Source organism: Pseudonaja textilis, chromosome 16 (assembly GCF_049901715.1).
Source record: "Pseudonaja textilis isolate UNSWEBS1 chromosome 16, rPseTex1.2, whole genome shotgun sequence".
Lineage (NCBI taxonomy): Eukaryota > Metazoa > Chordata > Lepidosauria > Squamata > Elapidae > Pseudonaja > Pseudonaja textilis.
The window spans coordinates 1,496,923-1,512,118 of NC_142005.1; the positions used below are offsets into that span (position 1 = coordinate 1,496,923).

The 15,196-nt window shown below is 48.2% G+C and overlaps 1 protein-coding gene across 1 annotated transcript in view; it reads left to right on the forward strand.

The window, feature by feature from the left end:
* Positions 1-1,980: 1,980 nt before the first annotated feature.
* The window catches only part of MAP3K11 (mitogen-activated protein kinase kinase kinase 11), a 36,269-nt gene continuing 23,053 nt past the window's right edge, over positions 1,981-15,196 (forward strand). Inside the window, exon 1 of the mRNA XM_087914128.1 lies at positions 1,981-3,166. Coding sequence (XP_087770254.1) covers positions 2,446-3,166 — 721 coding nt within the window. The 5' untranslated portion in view covers positions 1,981-2,445. The remainder of the gene's footprint in view (positions 3,167-15,196) is intronic.

Here is a 15,196-nt window from a genome sequence, read left to right on the forward strand (position 1 = left end):
ATGAAATGACCACCTCTAATTTACTATCTCTAGGTGATAACCCTTCCTACAGTCTGTCCCAACAGACTTCACGCTTCCTTATCCACCGTTTAAAGGAAACGGTGGTGCGCGTGCGCAAAAGACTGCCACGGAACAAAATGCGCATGCGAATCAGCTCGGCCGAGGGAAGACAGGCGGACTTCATCCTCCAAGGGAGACCCTTGATGACAATGCGCACGCGCAAATTCTTGACGTCAATTGTTCTGGTAACTTTACTACAAAAGGGCGGGCATTTAAGCATTATCCTACTTGCTATGGGTCCGTTCTCATTGAATGGCGATCTTCTCCCCCAATGAGAAACGAGTTTCAATTCCTGGCTTTGCAAGTCATGAGCCATAGCTTGGTTCTTGCTGACACTATATATTAAAATTAATTGCAAAATTTCGATATAAAGCCCCAGGACCGCCTGAAGGTCTCCAAGATGACCACTAGATGGTAGCAGAGATACAGAAAAGAAACTTTGCCACCATCTATTGGTTGTCTCAAATTTTGCATCCCCAATAATTTTTATTTACCGTAGCTATTTTTTAATACTTACTAAATAACCTGTCATAACTGTTGCATCCTCATTTTGGAGCTATTTCCATAAGCGAAACACCAAAGCAGAATGATGATGGGCAAAATATCAGTGGGAGACTTCTGATTCCCTAACAGCTTGACCACTATTGACCGGTGGTAGCTGATGGAAGGACCTGGGCTAGGCATCAGTCTACTAAACCTCTGGGCAAGGGCTGTGGCCATAGGGCAGCGCTGAAGCAACCACAAACACACACACACACACATACACATCCAAATTTCCCTACCCCCAAGAATCATGGATCCCAGATTTTAGAGGCCTCGTGTAAATTAAATCTAGGACTATCCATATTGATACAATTGATACTACACAGAGTGCAGTACTTCTGCTGACTGCCGGCTGCCTGGAATTTTAAATCTCATCAGGGTCAAGGTTGACTCAGCCTTCCATCCTTCAGAGGTAAGTAAAATGAGGACCCAGATGGTTTTGGGGGTGGGGGGGCTGACTCTGTAAACCACTTAGAGAGGGCTGGAAAGCACTGTGAAGCTGTGCTGTGCTATCTTCCTTCCTTCCTTCCTTCCTTCCTGCCCTCCCCAGTGGTTATAATGCAATATTTTAGACTAACTCTGCCAGCAGTTCGATTCTGACTGGCTCAAGGTCAACTCAGCCTTCTGTCCTTCCAAGGTCGGTAAAATGAGGGGCCGGATTGTTGGGGGCCATAGGCTGACTCTGTAAACTGCTTAGAGCGGGCTGTAAAAGCACTGTAAAGCGCTATATAAGTCTTAAGTGCTATTGCTATTGCCATCAGCTAAAAACCCTTCTGAAAAAAAAAGGAGTTATATTTCAATCAATCAGAATAAGAGTTGGAAGGGGCCTTGGGAGGTCTTCTAGTCCAACCCCTTGCTCAATCAGGAGACCCTATATGATTTCAGACATGTGGCTGTCCAACATCTTTTTTAACAACTTCCAGCGTTGGAGCATTCACAACATCTGGAGTTAATTCAGACCGGCTGGAAACAAAGAGCCATTCAGACGTTCCAAAAGATGCACGGGTTTCCTTATTCGGTGCAAGCAGCAAATCCCGCAAAGAAAAGAAATAAAATAAAAATAGATAAAGTAAAAAGCCTCCCCGGGCACCCAGATTCCTCCTTCCTTCCAAGCCCCGACCCCCGCCCAAGGGATCCCCCCAGGGCGAGGCACTCCAGCTCCCATCAGCCCCAACTTCATGGGAATCTGGAGCGGCGACGCAGCCTCGCTCCCCCATCCCCCACCTCCGGGTTGGCAAAGCGGGCGAAGGCGGCGCTGGGCTCGGTTCCAGCTCCAGGCCAGCCTCGCCTTGTCTTCCGAGCGCCAGGCAGCCGGGGAGACCCGCCTCCAAAGCGGGGCAGTCCCGGCCAGGGGGAGACCCGCCCTCGCCCTGCCTTGCCCGCCTCGCTCCGTCCGGCGCTCTGCGCGGAAAAAGGACCGCTCCGCCGCACCGACCCGGGGCGAAGCCGGAAAGAAGGAGCCGTCGGGGCGCGCTTTTCCAGAGCCCGGGTTGCCTCCGCTGCTAGCCGCGGGGCTCCTCGGGAGGGGTCCGGGAAACCCACCGCTGGATCGGATCCGGGACGCTTCGAGGAGGAAGCAACCCGAGCGCGGAAGGCGAGATCTTACCCGGGGCCTCCGCCCGCGCCGACGGAGGAGGAAGAGATCGCGGCGCCGGCGAGGGCGCCAGGGAAGCCTCGGAGGGCATGTAGAGCCCGGCTGGGGGTTGCAGACGTGGCTCCGCTTTTCCCCCTCGTGATGGGAGGGGGTTTGAGCTAGCTCCGAGCTCTCCCCGTGGTCTCCCTTCCTCCCGCTGGCCGAGGGAAGGTCCATGCTCCTGGACCCGATGAGGCCGGGAGGGCGCCATGGAGCCACTGAAAAGCATGTTCCGGAAAGCCCCTCTGGTGGGCGGCTGGGGTCCAGCCGGCCCCCGAGTCGGGGCTCCCACCACTTACGCCAACCCGGTCTGGACGGCGTTGTTTGACTACGAGGCCGCCAGCACGGACGAGCTGACCCTGCGGAAAGGGGACTTGGTGGAAGTCCTGTCCTGGGACTCGGCCATCTCCGGCGACGAAGGCTGGTGGGCCGGGAAGCTGAACGACCGGGTGGGCATCTTCCCTTCGAATTACGTCTCGCCCAAGACGGGGGGCTATGCACCGCCGGGCGGGGACCCCCCTGAGGCCGACTTTCGGGACCTGACGCTGGAGGAGGTGATTGGGGTGGGCGGCTTTGGGAAGGTGTACCGGGGCAGCTGGCGGGGGCAGTTGGTAGCAGTCAAGGCGGCCCGCCAGGACCCGGACGAGGACATCAGCACCACGGCCGAGCGCGTTCGCCAGGAGGCCCGCCTCTTCGCCATGCTGAAGCACGCCAACATCATCGCCCTGAAGGCCGTCTGCCTGCAGGGGCCCAACCTGTGTTTGGTGATGGAGTACGCGGCCGGAGGGCCGCTCAGCCGGATGCTGGCCGGACGCCGCATCCCGCCACACATCCTCATCAACTGGGCCGTCCAGATCGCGCAGGGCATGGAGTACCTTCACTGTGGTGCCATCGTGCCCGTCATCCACCGGGACCTGAAATCCAACAACAGTAAGTCTTTCGGGGAGAGATTTGCTGAGATTTGAACCCGGGTCTGGCTACAAGGGCCACAGCATAGCAGGACGTTGGCTCCCAATTCAGACTGGCTCTGAATTGTTTACTCCTTTTTTAACACCACGTGGATTGTTCTTGCCAGTTTTTTACACTTAGTCCTCGACTTATGACTGAAACTTCTGTTGCTAAGCGAGACATTTGTTTAAGGCATTTTTGCCCTGTTTTATGGTCTTCCTTGCTACTGTTATTAAGCGAATCGCTGCCGGTGTAAAATTGGCTCCCCCATTGATTTTGCCTGTCAGAAGGTCCCAAAAAGTGATCACATGATTCCAGAACACGGAAACTGTCATAAGTACATGCCAGTTGCCAAGCAAATTTGATCATATGACCGTAGGGAACTGTCAGTCATAAGAGCAAAAATCGTTTATAAATCACTTTTTTTCAGTGCTGTTGCAATTTCGAACCACCACTTAATGAACTGTTTAAAATCAAGGACTACCTGTATTTATTTATATTTATTTCTATATTTTTATTTATATTTATATTTATATAGATATATAGATATAATTTATATTTATTTACCTAGGATTTTATTTTTTGTTTTTCTTTCTGGGTAAAACCACCTGCCTAGAGAAGGTACCCGTGGGACGTTCCGAAATGTCAAAACAGCGACTGGTCCAATCAAAGTCCTGTTTACAAATTGTGCAGAAAAAGAGGCCATTTTGAAGTTTTGGACTTTCCTACATCCAGAAACCTTAAAATAAATTCTAATTTGGGAGGTTCCCGTTCTTTTTGTTCCCAACCAGTTTCCAGATTCCTCCGATCTACCTGGGGTTCCTTGAAGGGGTCCCTTGAAATGTTGGGGTAGCGTTCAAAATCTCTCACCCCCTCCCCATCTTGCTAACAACCTGTGTGTGTGGGGGGGGGGGGGAATGTGGGATCCAGCACAAATTAATTGATTCCCTCAAATTCTAGATTATTGCTTCTCAAACTCGGCCCCGTTAAGTTGTGTGGACTTCAACTCCCAGGATTCCCTAGCCAGCTGTGCTTACTGGGGAATTCTGGGAGTTGAAGTCCATTTTTAAAATCTCTAAGGTTGAGAATCACTGCTCGAGATTAGTGTTTCTCAGCCTCGGCCAATTTAAGATGGGGGGACTTCAACTCCCAGAATTCCCTAGCCAGCTGTGCTTACTGGGGAATTCTGGGAATTGAAGTCCATTTTAAAGTCTCTAAGGTTGAGAAACACTGCTCTAGAATCTAGATCGATGCTTCTCAACCTCTGCCGCTTTAAGATGGGGTGGGTGGGGGGGACTTCGGCTCCCAGAATTTCCCAGTAAATATAGCGGGCTGAGGAATTCTGGGAATTGAAATCCGCCCATCTTAAAGCGGCAGCGATTGAGAAAACACAGTTCTAGATCCAGGCTCACTTTGCCCTCAGTTCCTAGAGACACGAGCCTCCCCCAGCTCTCCTGGGTCTGAGACAAGCGTGCCTCTGAGCATACGCAAAGTGCTCTCCTTTCTTCACAGTTTCTGCTTAGCTGGGATGGGCACGGGGCAGGATTTTCTAAACCAGAGGCGGGCATACATTAGGAAAAGGCCCAGCCCATCCTATTTGCTCCCCCCCCCCCCTCCCCCAGTATGGCCAGTATGATCCCTTATTCTGATCCTGAAGTTTGCCACCAGCTGATGACTCAACCTGACCCGAGTGGCCACAAGGAGGAAGTGACGGCGATGGCCGCCTTGCGTTTCCTCTCGTAAAAGGCGAGATGGCCTGTTTTTCTTTCCATGCAAAACAAGAGCCGACAGATTTCCGCTGGAAATCGGCAGGACAAACTGGGAGGTTCTTGGCCAATGATTTGCAAAGGAGTTAGAAGGGGCTCGCTTTGTGGGCAAGCGGGGTGGGCTCTGTAGGATAACTGGGAAAAGAAAAAATAATAACTTTGCACATGGGCAGAGTTGATGCGTTGCCGTGTTTAAATTTTGCAAGGTAGGAATGCAAACACAGGTAATAATCGACTTACAAAAGTTCTTTTAGTGGCCACGCAAAGTTACGACGACACTGAAAAAAGGTGCCTTAGGACCGTTTTTCATACTTACGACCGTTGTAGCATTCCTCATGTGATTTACACTCGGATGGCTTGACAACTGACTCGTATTTATGACGACGGTTGCAGTGTCCCCATGATCCACTTTTGCGACCTTCTGACAAGTCCATGGGGAAACTACTTAACCACCATGATCCTCATTTAAGGACTGCAGTGATTCACTTAACAACAGTGGCGAGGAACATCGCTAACTTGCTTAACAATCTTCTCACATCACAACAGGGCTCAGTTGGGGTCCTAAGTCGGAAGTTACAGGGGAACTGAAAAAAGCGACATGACTATTTTTCATACTTACGACCGTGTTGTGTGGTGGCCTTTTGCGACCTTCTGACAAGCAAATTCATTTTAAACAACTGTGTCCTTTACTTAACAATGGCAGTGATTCACTTAGCAACGGTGTCAATCAAAGTTGTAAAACAGGGAAAACATCCCTTAACAACTGCCTTATTTAGCAAACAGAAATGTGGCGGTTCGGTTGTGTTTGTAAGTCAAGGGAAATCCTCAATAAAAATGAAGATTTCTTCATGCAAAACCCGTTTCTGAGCTGGGAAAGGATATCAGAGGTCATCTAGCCCAACCCCGCTCTCTTGTCAGGGTAGGGTTTGCCTAAACGTGTTGGATAAGATAGTAAGATATATTAGGGGGAAACATCCTGAAGGTATCTTGAAAATAGTCTTAACTACATATGTTTTGGGGTTTTTTAAGGAAGAACCTGAATCGCCACCTCTCATGAATAAATTTAACGGCTGTTCTTGTACTCTACAAAGGGATGGGCTAGATGATCTTTGGCGTTCCTTCCAGGCCTACAACATCATGAGTCTAAGAGGTGTCCCAGGTGAATGTTCTCTGGATTTATTTTAACCCATTTAATTCTGAAACATGATCTTCCACCTATTAACCCTTCCCATGTGCTGAACTACGGGTCCCATCATCCCCAACCAGACATATGAGAAGCTGCAGGTCGGTTTGATGAGGGAGGCAAACAAATTGTGCTCTCATTTGTTTTGGGGTGCTAAGTTGCGATGAAATGATTTGCCTAAAATTGCATTGATTTTCCTTTTGCTTCGTTGTGACCAATCCTGGCTCAAGAGGGGGATTTGAACCCGGATTTAAAACCGAATAAATGCATCTCTAGAGCAATGGTTGCCAACCAGTGGGCCAGGGACTACTCATGGTCCGCAAGTAAATTTTGGTGGTCCGCAGAGAAATGCCACCCTCAAAGCACTGCCGAAAGCAATTAATCTAGGCTGTGCGGGAACACAAAGACTCCTTTCTGGCGGAGTTTGGGGGAGAGAAAGAAAGACTTCTGCGGCTTCTGCTGCTTTCCTTGCATGAAGCCAAAAGTCTCTCTCTCACTCACTCTCTCACTCTCTCTCTCTCTCTCTCTCTCTCTCTCTCTCTCTCTCTCTCTCACGGAGCTGGAGACCGTCTCCTGCGATCCCAAATAAAGAACGATTGATCGTTAGGAAAACGGGGCAGGGAATTTTCCTGCAGACTTTTTGGGGGATTTTCCCAGGGTCTCAGGTGCGTGGCATGTAAAATGTAAAATGATGGGTTTGGTGGTCCCTGAAGTCCACAAGGTTGACGACCCCTGATCTAGAGGGTGGAGGGGGAAAGGATGAGAAAAACGTGGAAAGGACCCACTGCAACTTTCCCTTCTCATCGGGACTCTCACTGACTTTGCACAAGACAAGGAATAAATAAATATATGGAAAAATGCAGGTTAATGGTAGTTCTCGACTTACAATCATTCGTTTAGTGACTGTTTGAAGTTACAATGGCACTGAAAAAAGTAACTTAAGACTCTATCTTAGACACAACAGTCCCAGCATCCCCATAGTCACGTGATCAAAATTCGGACGCTTGGCAACTGACTCATATTTACGACGGTTGCAGTGTCCCTGCGATCCCATTTTGTGACCTTCTGATGAGCGAAGTCAATGGGAAAGCCCGATTCACTTAACAACAGTGTAACCGACTTAACAAATGCACCGATTCACTTAACAACTGTGTCAAGAAAGGTTATAAAATGGGGGCAAAATTCACTGAACCACTGTCTCGCTTAGCAATGTAAATTTTGGGCTCAAATCGTGGTCGTAAGTCGAGGACTACCTGCATTTGAAAAACAGTCTATTTCCCAGTTTGGAAAACAGACCATAGATAGTCCTCAACTTACACAATTGGGAGCCCAATTTCCATTGCTAAGCAAGGTTGTCGTTGAGGGAGTCGTGCCTCATTTTATGACCTTTTCTTGCCACTGCTGTTAAGCAAAGTGCTGCAGTTGTTAAGTGAGTCACACCTTCGTTAAATAAACCTGACTTCTCCCATTAACTTTGATTGTCCGAAGACAGCTGGGAAGGTTGCAAATATCATTTCCCTGAATGTCGTGTCCGTTGTAAATTGAGCCCAAAATTTCTCTGGCTAAGTGGAGCATTTGTTAAGTTTTGCCCCATTTTGCAACCTTTCATTCTGCGGTTGTTAAGCGAATCATTGCCGTTGTTAAGATAGTAACACCATCGTTAAGTGAATCCGGCTTCCCCTTGACTTGGTTTGTCGGAAGGTCGCAAAAGGGGATCACATGACCCAGCGACCGTCACAAATATGAATCAATTGCCAAGTGTCTGAATTTTGATCATGTGATCATGGGGATGTTGCAAACGGTTGTAAGTGTGAAAAACAGTCCTCAGTCGCTTTTTTCAGTGCCGTTGTAACTTCGTTCACTCAGTGAGCTGTTGCAAGTTGAGAACTACAGGTACCTGCCAGTTAGCAAGGGCTGGATTCGAATCAATTGAGTCCAACATTTCTGTTGTTAAGTGTAACCTTTCTGAAGTGAGGTGTCTTGGTTTTTTTGTCTCATTTTACGACCTTTTCTTGCATTTGTTTTTCTCCAGTCTTTCCGACAAGAAAATTATGTGGATTCCAGGACTTGCATTCAATTCAGGAAAGGTTTTGGCCCGCTGCTCTTTATCTCGTCTTTGGGGAAAACCCCAAATATTGTTTGATCTTTAAATTTCATATCCTTTTCAGGCTGCAGGGCAACAAGGAGAGAATAATTGTGTCTTCTCACAAGCCACAAGGGCAGACATGAGATTTCTCTCTTAGAGGAGACACCTCTTCTTCAGCCTTCCTCTTTAAGGATTTCTTGTTGTTGTTCCTAAAATCCAAAATGGTTTCACTTTCCTGCCTTCCGTCCTTGCCCTGCCTGCAAAACGGAAATGTGGTGATACGCACTAAGCGGTCGTTGTGTTGTAGTGTTCTGAGGCATCCAAACTTCTCGGACCTTCTGGGACCTGATTTTTAAAACACGGTTTACGCCATCTTCACCCTTCCTGTATATGTGTTCTGATCTGGGCTCCCCAAGATTATGAAGCAGACCCCTTTTATTTACGTTAAAGTAAACTCCTCTCCAGCAAAGTCTTTTCATGAGATTTCACAATCGCAGACCTTTATCAGGCTTGGAGAATTGCCAGGCCGATAGCTTCCAAACGCCATGTGTAGCAGCAATTACTTGGCAAGAAGTCAGGAACAGATCTTCACTCTAATGAATTGAATTAATTGTCCCCTCCCCTTTCGCTCCTCTTTATTCCCTATGGGAGGGGCCATTCACTGCCCACCTTTGTCCTTACTCCTGAGTCGACCTTTGTTCCTTAACTGTTCCCTTCTCCTGGCAGCTCTGCGCATGCGCACCCTGGGAACAGGCTCCAGCTGTTCTTCTGCCTTACTGATGTCCGACTCCGAAGGCAGCTGATAACTGTCGGACAGCCCTGGCCCCATCTCTGCCTCCGACGCAGAGCCCTCGTCCGAGCCTTCCTCAGCGTCCAGAACCGGCCCATGTTCCTCCCCAGCCCCCTCACTGTCTGAGTCTGCCGCCAGCTCCACTGGCCGCTGGCAGGCCACAACTAATAGAAGGATGGAGCCCTGGTTCGATTCAGCGTAGGATTCGAACCTGGAGCGTTGTAATCCTTGTGTAATTGTGAAATCCCTCTAGGAACAAGCTAGTAAAACATAGACTTTCCTACACAGCGTCTAATAGAAACTGGGGTTTAACCTCAATCTTCTAACAGTTTTGGATCGTGATAGGTGAATAATAATAAAATATGGCATTTTCTGAGCATGTGCAGAGTGCATGTCCTTTGCTCTTGTGTTATTACAGGTAGTCCTCGACTTAAAACAATTCACTTAGTGACCTGTTCACTTAGTTACAATGGCACTGAAACAAATGAGCTAGGACTATTTTTCATACCTACAACTGTTGTAGCTTCCTCATGGCCATGGGATCAAAATTCAAACCCTTGACAACTGACTCATTTATGACCGTTGCAGTCATGGGATCCCTTTTTGCGACCTACCGACGAGTCAACGGGGAAGCCAGATTCACTTAACGACAATGTTACTATCTTAACAACTGCAATGATTCGCTTAACAACCGCAGCATGAAAGTTGCAAAATGGGGCAAAACTTAACAAATGCTCCACTTAGCCACAGAAATTTTGGGCTCAATTTACAACGGACGCGGCATTCAGGGAAACAATATTTGCAACTAATTTAACAACGGCAGTGATTCACTTAACACCAGTTGGCAAGAAAGCCCTTAAAATGGGGGGGAGGGCAGAACTTGCTTCATAAACGTCTCACTTAGCAATGGAAATGTTGTGCTCAACTGTGGTTGTAAGTCGAGGACTACCTGCATATCCCATGTCAAGAAGCACCTTGACTTACGACCACAGAGGGTACCAGATCTCCCATAACTAAACAAGGTGGCACTTCTGAGAGTCGCGCCCAAGATTATAACTTTTTGCCCATGGTTGTTAACCGAATCACTCAGTTGTTAAGCGAATCACTCAGCTGTTAAGCAAATCCAGCTTCCCCCATTAAATGTGCTTGTTGGAAAGTCACAAGTTGTGATCACAGGATGCCGCAACCATCACCATAACTATATGCCACTCGCGAAGCACCCAAATTTTGGTCATTTTGGGGGAAAATGCTGCAACCGCCGTAAGTTTAAGGACCAGTTGTAAGTCACCATTTCAGTGCCAGAGTAACTTTGAACAGTTGCTAAATGAATCATGGTAAATGGAGAAATATAGCAATTATAGCAAAGTAGCAAGCTGCTATTTTCGGAGGGGAGAGAGAGAGAGAGAGAGAGAGACTGGGTGGCTTGCTATAAATTTCGGTTCTCACGGTTTGTAAACAATCACCATTTTTTTTGGCCTCCACTTCCAATCCTGCGGGTTTTAAAAGGATCGTAGAAAAACCTGCCAGACCTGTTTATCAGAAGTGAAAATGGGACAGGCAAAAGGTTGCTTTCAGACATTCGGAGTGGTTAGGAAAACCTGAACTTTAAAATATAATTTATAGCAGATGGATTTATCTATCACAGGCAGTCCGCCATTTCCTGTCCTAAATGAACCCAACATTTCTGTTGCTAAGCGAGACGTTTGCTAAGTGAATTATTGCTCCTTTGCTTGCCACAATGGTTAAGCGGAATCACTGTAGTTCGTTAAGTGAGTAACGTAAAAGGGGATCATATAACCCCGGGATGCTGCAACAGTCGTAAGTATGAATCAGTTGCCAAAGATCTGAATGTAAATCAGGTGGCTGTGCAGATGCTGCAACGGTTGGTCACAAGCGTGAAAAAACGGTCATAAGTCACGTTTTCCAGTTGCCCTTGTCACTTCAAACGGTCACTAAACGAACTGTTGTAAGTCTACCAGCAGTTTATTGGCCAGCCCCTCCGGAAAACCAACGGAAACCCCACAATTTCCAACGGTGTTGCTCAGGAATTAACCATGGTTATAACATGGCTAGTTCTCAGGCTGGGGAATCTGGCTTCCCCGTATGGACTTTGCTTGCCGGAAGGTCGCAATAGGGGATCCCGGGACATTGCGACGGTCATAAATATGAGTCAGTGGCCAAGCATCTGAATTTTGATCAGCTGACCACGGGCTTGCTGCTGCAGTCATAAGTGTGAAAAATGATCATAATGACTGGATTTAGGATGATAAACCTCGACCATTTCAGACAAATGGTTATCCAGTCTCTTCCTAAAACCGTCCAGTGATGGAACACCCACAACTTCTGGTGGCAAGTTGTTCCATTGGTTAATTGTCCTCCCTGTTAAGCCGTTTCTCCTGAATTCCAGGTTGCTTCTCTCCTTGATTAGTTTCCATCCGTTGCGTCTTATCCTGCCTTCAGGGGCTTTGGAGAATAATTTGACCCCTTCCTCTTCTTTGGGGCAGCCCCTCAAATATTGGAATATTGCTATCATGCCCCCCACCCGTCCTTCTTTTCATTCAACTAGACATACCCAATTCCAACAACCATTTTTCGTACGTTTTAGCCTCCAGTCCCTTAATCCTCTTCGTTGCTCTTCTCTGCACTCTTTCTAGAATTTCAACATCTTTTTTTTTTTTTTAATGTCGTGATGACCGAAACTGGATGCGATATTCCAAGGGCGACATTATAAAGCAGCATGAATAGCGTTGGTTGGACTTCACGCATGAATTTGGCCCTTTTCGTTGAAGGAGGATAACGCTTAGATCAGTGATGGCGAACCTTTTGGTACCGAGTGCCCAAATTGGGATGCGTATGCATGTCCGTGCAGGTGCGCCTGTCAGAAGACTGAAGATCAGCTGGCCACGTGTCTGGTTTTTAGCCACTGGGGGGGCCGTTTTCAGGCCATTTTTGGCCTGAAAACGGCCTGTGTTTTGGCTGTATTTGGAGCCGTTTTTGGCCATTTTCAGGTGGTTTTTTTCAGGCTGTTTTTCACCTGAAGATGGCCTGAAAAACAGCCTGTTTTTTGGCTGTTTTGGGGGGCATTTTTGGCCATTTTCATGCTAAAAATGGCCTGAAAAACAGCCTGAAAACGCCTGGAAAGTTCCCTGAAAATGGCACAGAAAATGGCCTGTATTTGGAGACCAACTGGCTGGTGTGCATGTGCATACCAGAGCGTGTGTGCCCACTGAGAGGGCTCCGTGTGCCACCTTTGCCACACGTGCCACAGGTTGAAAGGTTTAAGCCCGCCATCACGGGTTTAAATAATCCAAAGTAGGGTTCTCTTGCTTGGGTTGGACTAGATGACCTACAAGGTCCCTTCCAACTCTGTTTATTCCCCTGTTAGTCTTACACTGGGGATAAAAATCCAGAGTCGGTTTCGTGGCCAGCAGATTAATTTCTAGATTTGGCTTTGCTGACCTCAAATTCACACTTGATGTCTCTCCTACTCCCCCTGCCCCCCCCCTCACCCCCTTTCTTCGCTGCCGCTCCTGTTTTCAGGAGTTGGCAAGCACAGGAAATTGTGAATTTGGGGAGGGTGTGTGTGTGTGTGTGTGTGTTGTTGTGCAGCAGCACAGTAGCTGCATCCTCTGCCTCCTTTCCGCTTTCTCATCTCGCCACGGGGATCTCGTTTCACCAGTCGCTTCCTTCCTTATTGCTGGTTTCGCAGACCGGTTGCGACACGAAAGCTCGTTTTCTTTGCCTTCAAGCAAACTTGAGGGGGTGGGGAGGGGGGGGGCGCCCTGCGCTGGCGGACGGGCACACATTTACCGGAAATGTCGTGACTCTTATTTATGGTTTTCGGGGAAGAAAAACCAGAATGGTTTTATTTATTTATTTGTCAGAAGCTGACAATAGAACAGAAACAAGAATAAACATAAGTTTAAATACAAGAAATAGGAACGGATCATGGGGGGACGATAGGACAGGGACAGTAGGCGCAACGATGCGCTTATGCACTTATCCCTTGCAGACCGCTTAGGCATGGGGTGAGGTCACTAGAGGTTAGTTTGAGGGTATTCATGAGGACTAGTGGCTTTCCTAGTCTTTTTTGTTTTTTTAATTTTATTTTTTTATAAATTATATATTTTATTGGACAAAATAATTGAATACGGTCGGTTTGACATGGTTTTGGGTCAATATCGCATATATATATATTTCCTATAAACAATTATTCAGCTATATACGTTTGTTGTTTCATATATTACATTTCCAACATTCGTCTTCTTTTCATCTCATCCAACCACATGTGAAGACAATTAACCAGTGGAACTGCTTGCCACCAGAAGTTGTGGGTGTTTTATCACTAGAGGTTTTTAAGAAGAGACTGGACAGCCACCTGTCTGGAATCGTATAGGGTTTCCTGCTTGGGCGGCGGGGGGGAGGGGTTGGACTAGATGACCTCCAAGGTCCCTTCCAACTCTTGTTATTCTATATTCAATGGAACAGAAGTTGCCTTCAGAAGTTGTGGGAGCTTCATCCCTGCAGGGCGTTCAAGAAGAGCGTCAGAAATGGTGTAGAGTCTCGTGCTTGGGCGGGAGGTGGGGTTGGACTAGATGACCTCCAAGGTCCCACCCTACTCTGTTCATCGGTGAGCGGGGTGATGTTCTTCTTCTCAAGGCCTTTTTGTGGCTCGGGAGATTTCTTTTTTTCCCAAGAGGGAAGAACAAACAGCGCAGCTCAGCAACCTCTGGGAACAATGCCCTGCTTACATGGGAGGGGAGGGGGGGTTTAATGGAGGGGGGGGGGTCCCTCTTGGCTTCCTCCAACTTGTTTCCTGCCAGTTTTGTGGGTTTTTTTTTTCCCTTCCCCTGGCTTCCTCCGTCTGAGGGCCCGGCGGGGAAGGGAAATTCGAAGAGCAGCTGGGGAAAAGGTGCACGGAGAAACCCTGGTGGCCGGCGAGGTCCACCCTCTAGCCTGGCTCGGCAGAACAATAGGCCGATTCTCCAGCCGGCCGCAGACACAATGGAGTGTCCAGTGAGGCCGCCTCCCCACGAAATGTCTGCCTTGCCTACGGATGGTGGGAACGGAGCCCAACCGACCTCTCTGGGTCGAGAAGCAACTTGGAATTTCCTGAGAGGGAGGACAGTTAACCCGTGGAACAGCCTGCCACCAGAAGCGTTCCATCGCTGGAAGCTTTTAAGAAGAGATTGGACAGTCATTTGGCTGGAATAGTCTAGATATAGGGTCTCCTGCCTGACTAGAGGACCTCTGAGGTCCCTCCCATCTCTGATACTCTGTATTCTGAGCAGGGGCTGGACTAGAGGCCCTCTGAGGTCCCTCCCATCTCTGATACTCTGTATTCTGAGCAGGGGCTGGACTAGAGGACCTCTGAGGTCCCTTCCGACTCTGTTACTCTGTATTCTGAGCAGGGGGGCTGGACTAGAAGACCTTCGAAGTCCCTTCCGACTCTGTTATTCTGAGCAGGGGGCTGGACTAGAGGACCTCTGAGGTCCCTCCCATCTCTGTTATTCTGTATTCTGAGCAGGGGGCTGGACTAGAGGACCTCCGAGGTCCCTTCCGACACTGTTATTCTGTATTCTGAGCAGAGGGCTGGACTAGAGGACCTCTGAGGTCCCTCCCATCTCTGTTATTCTGTATTCTGAGCAGGGGGCTGGACTAGAGGACCTCTGAGGTCCCTTCCATCCCTGTTATTCTGGGTTCCCTTGCTGGGATTTCGACCAAGGGCTGTTCCACTATCGGCGGGTTTTTGGGGAGCGTTGAAATCAAGAGTGGCAGGAGGGCCTCTGACCATGTGCAAAGGGCCTGTGCTTGCAACCTGGTTCGCCAACCAGAATGCCGGAGCGAGGTTGTTGTTCTGTTTACATGACTTGCAACTGCTCATTTAGTGACCAGTGAAAGTCACAACGGCACTGAAGAATAAGCAACTTACGATCATTTTTTCTGTTTACGACCTTTGCAAACATTCCCATGATCAGAATTCAGAAAGCTTGGCAACGGACTCGTATTTATGACGGTTGCAGTGTCCCGGAGTTACGTGATCCCCTTTTGCAACCATCTGATGAGCGACGTCAATGGGGAAGCCAGATTCACTTAACAACCATGTCGCTAACTTAACAACCGCAGCGATTCACTTAAGAACCGTAGCAAGGAGGGTCGTAAAATGAGGCAGAACTCCATTAAACAA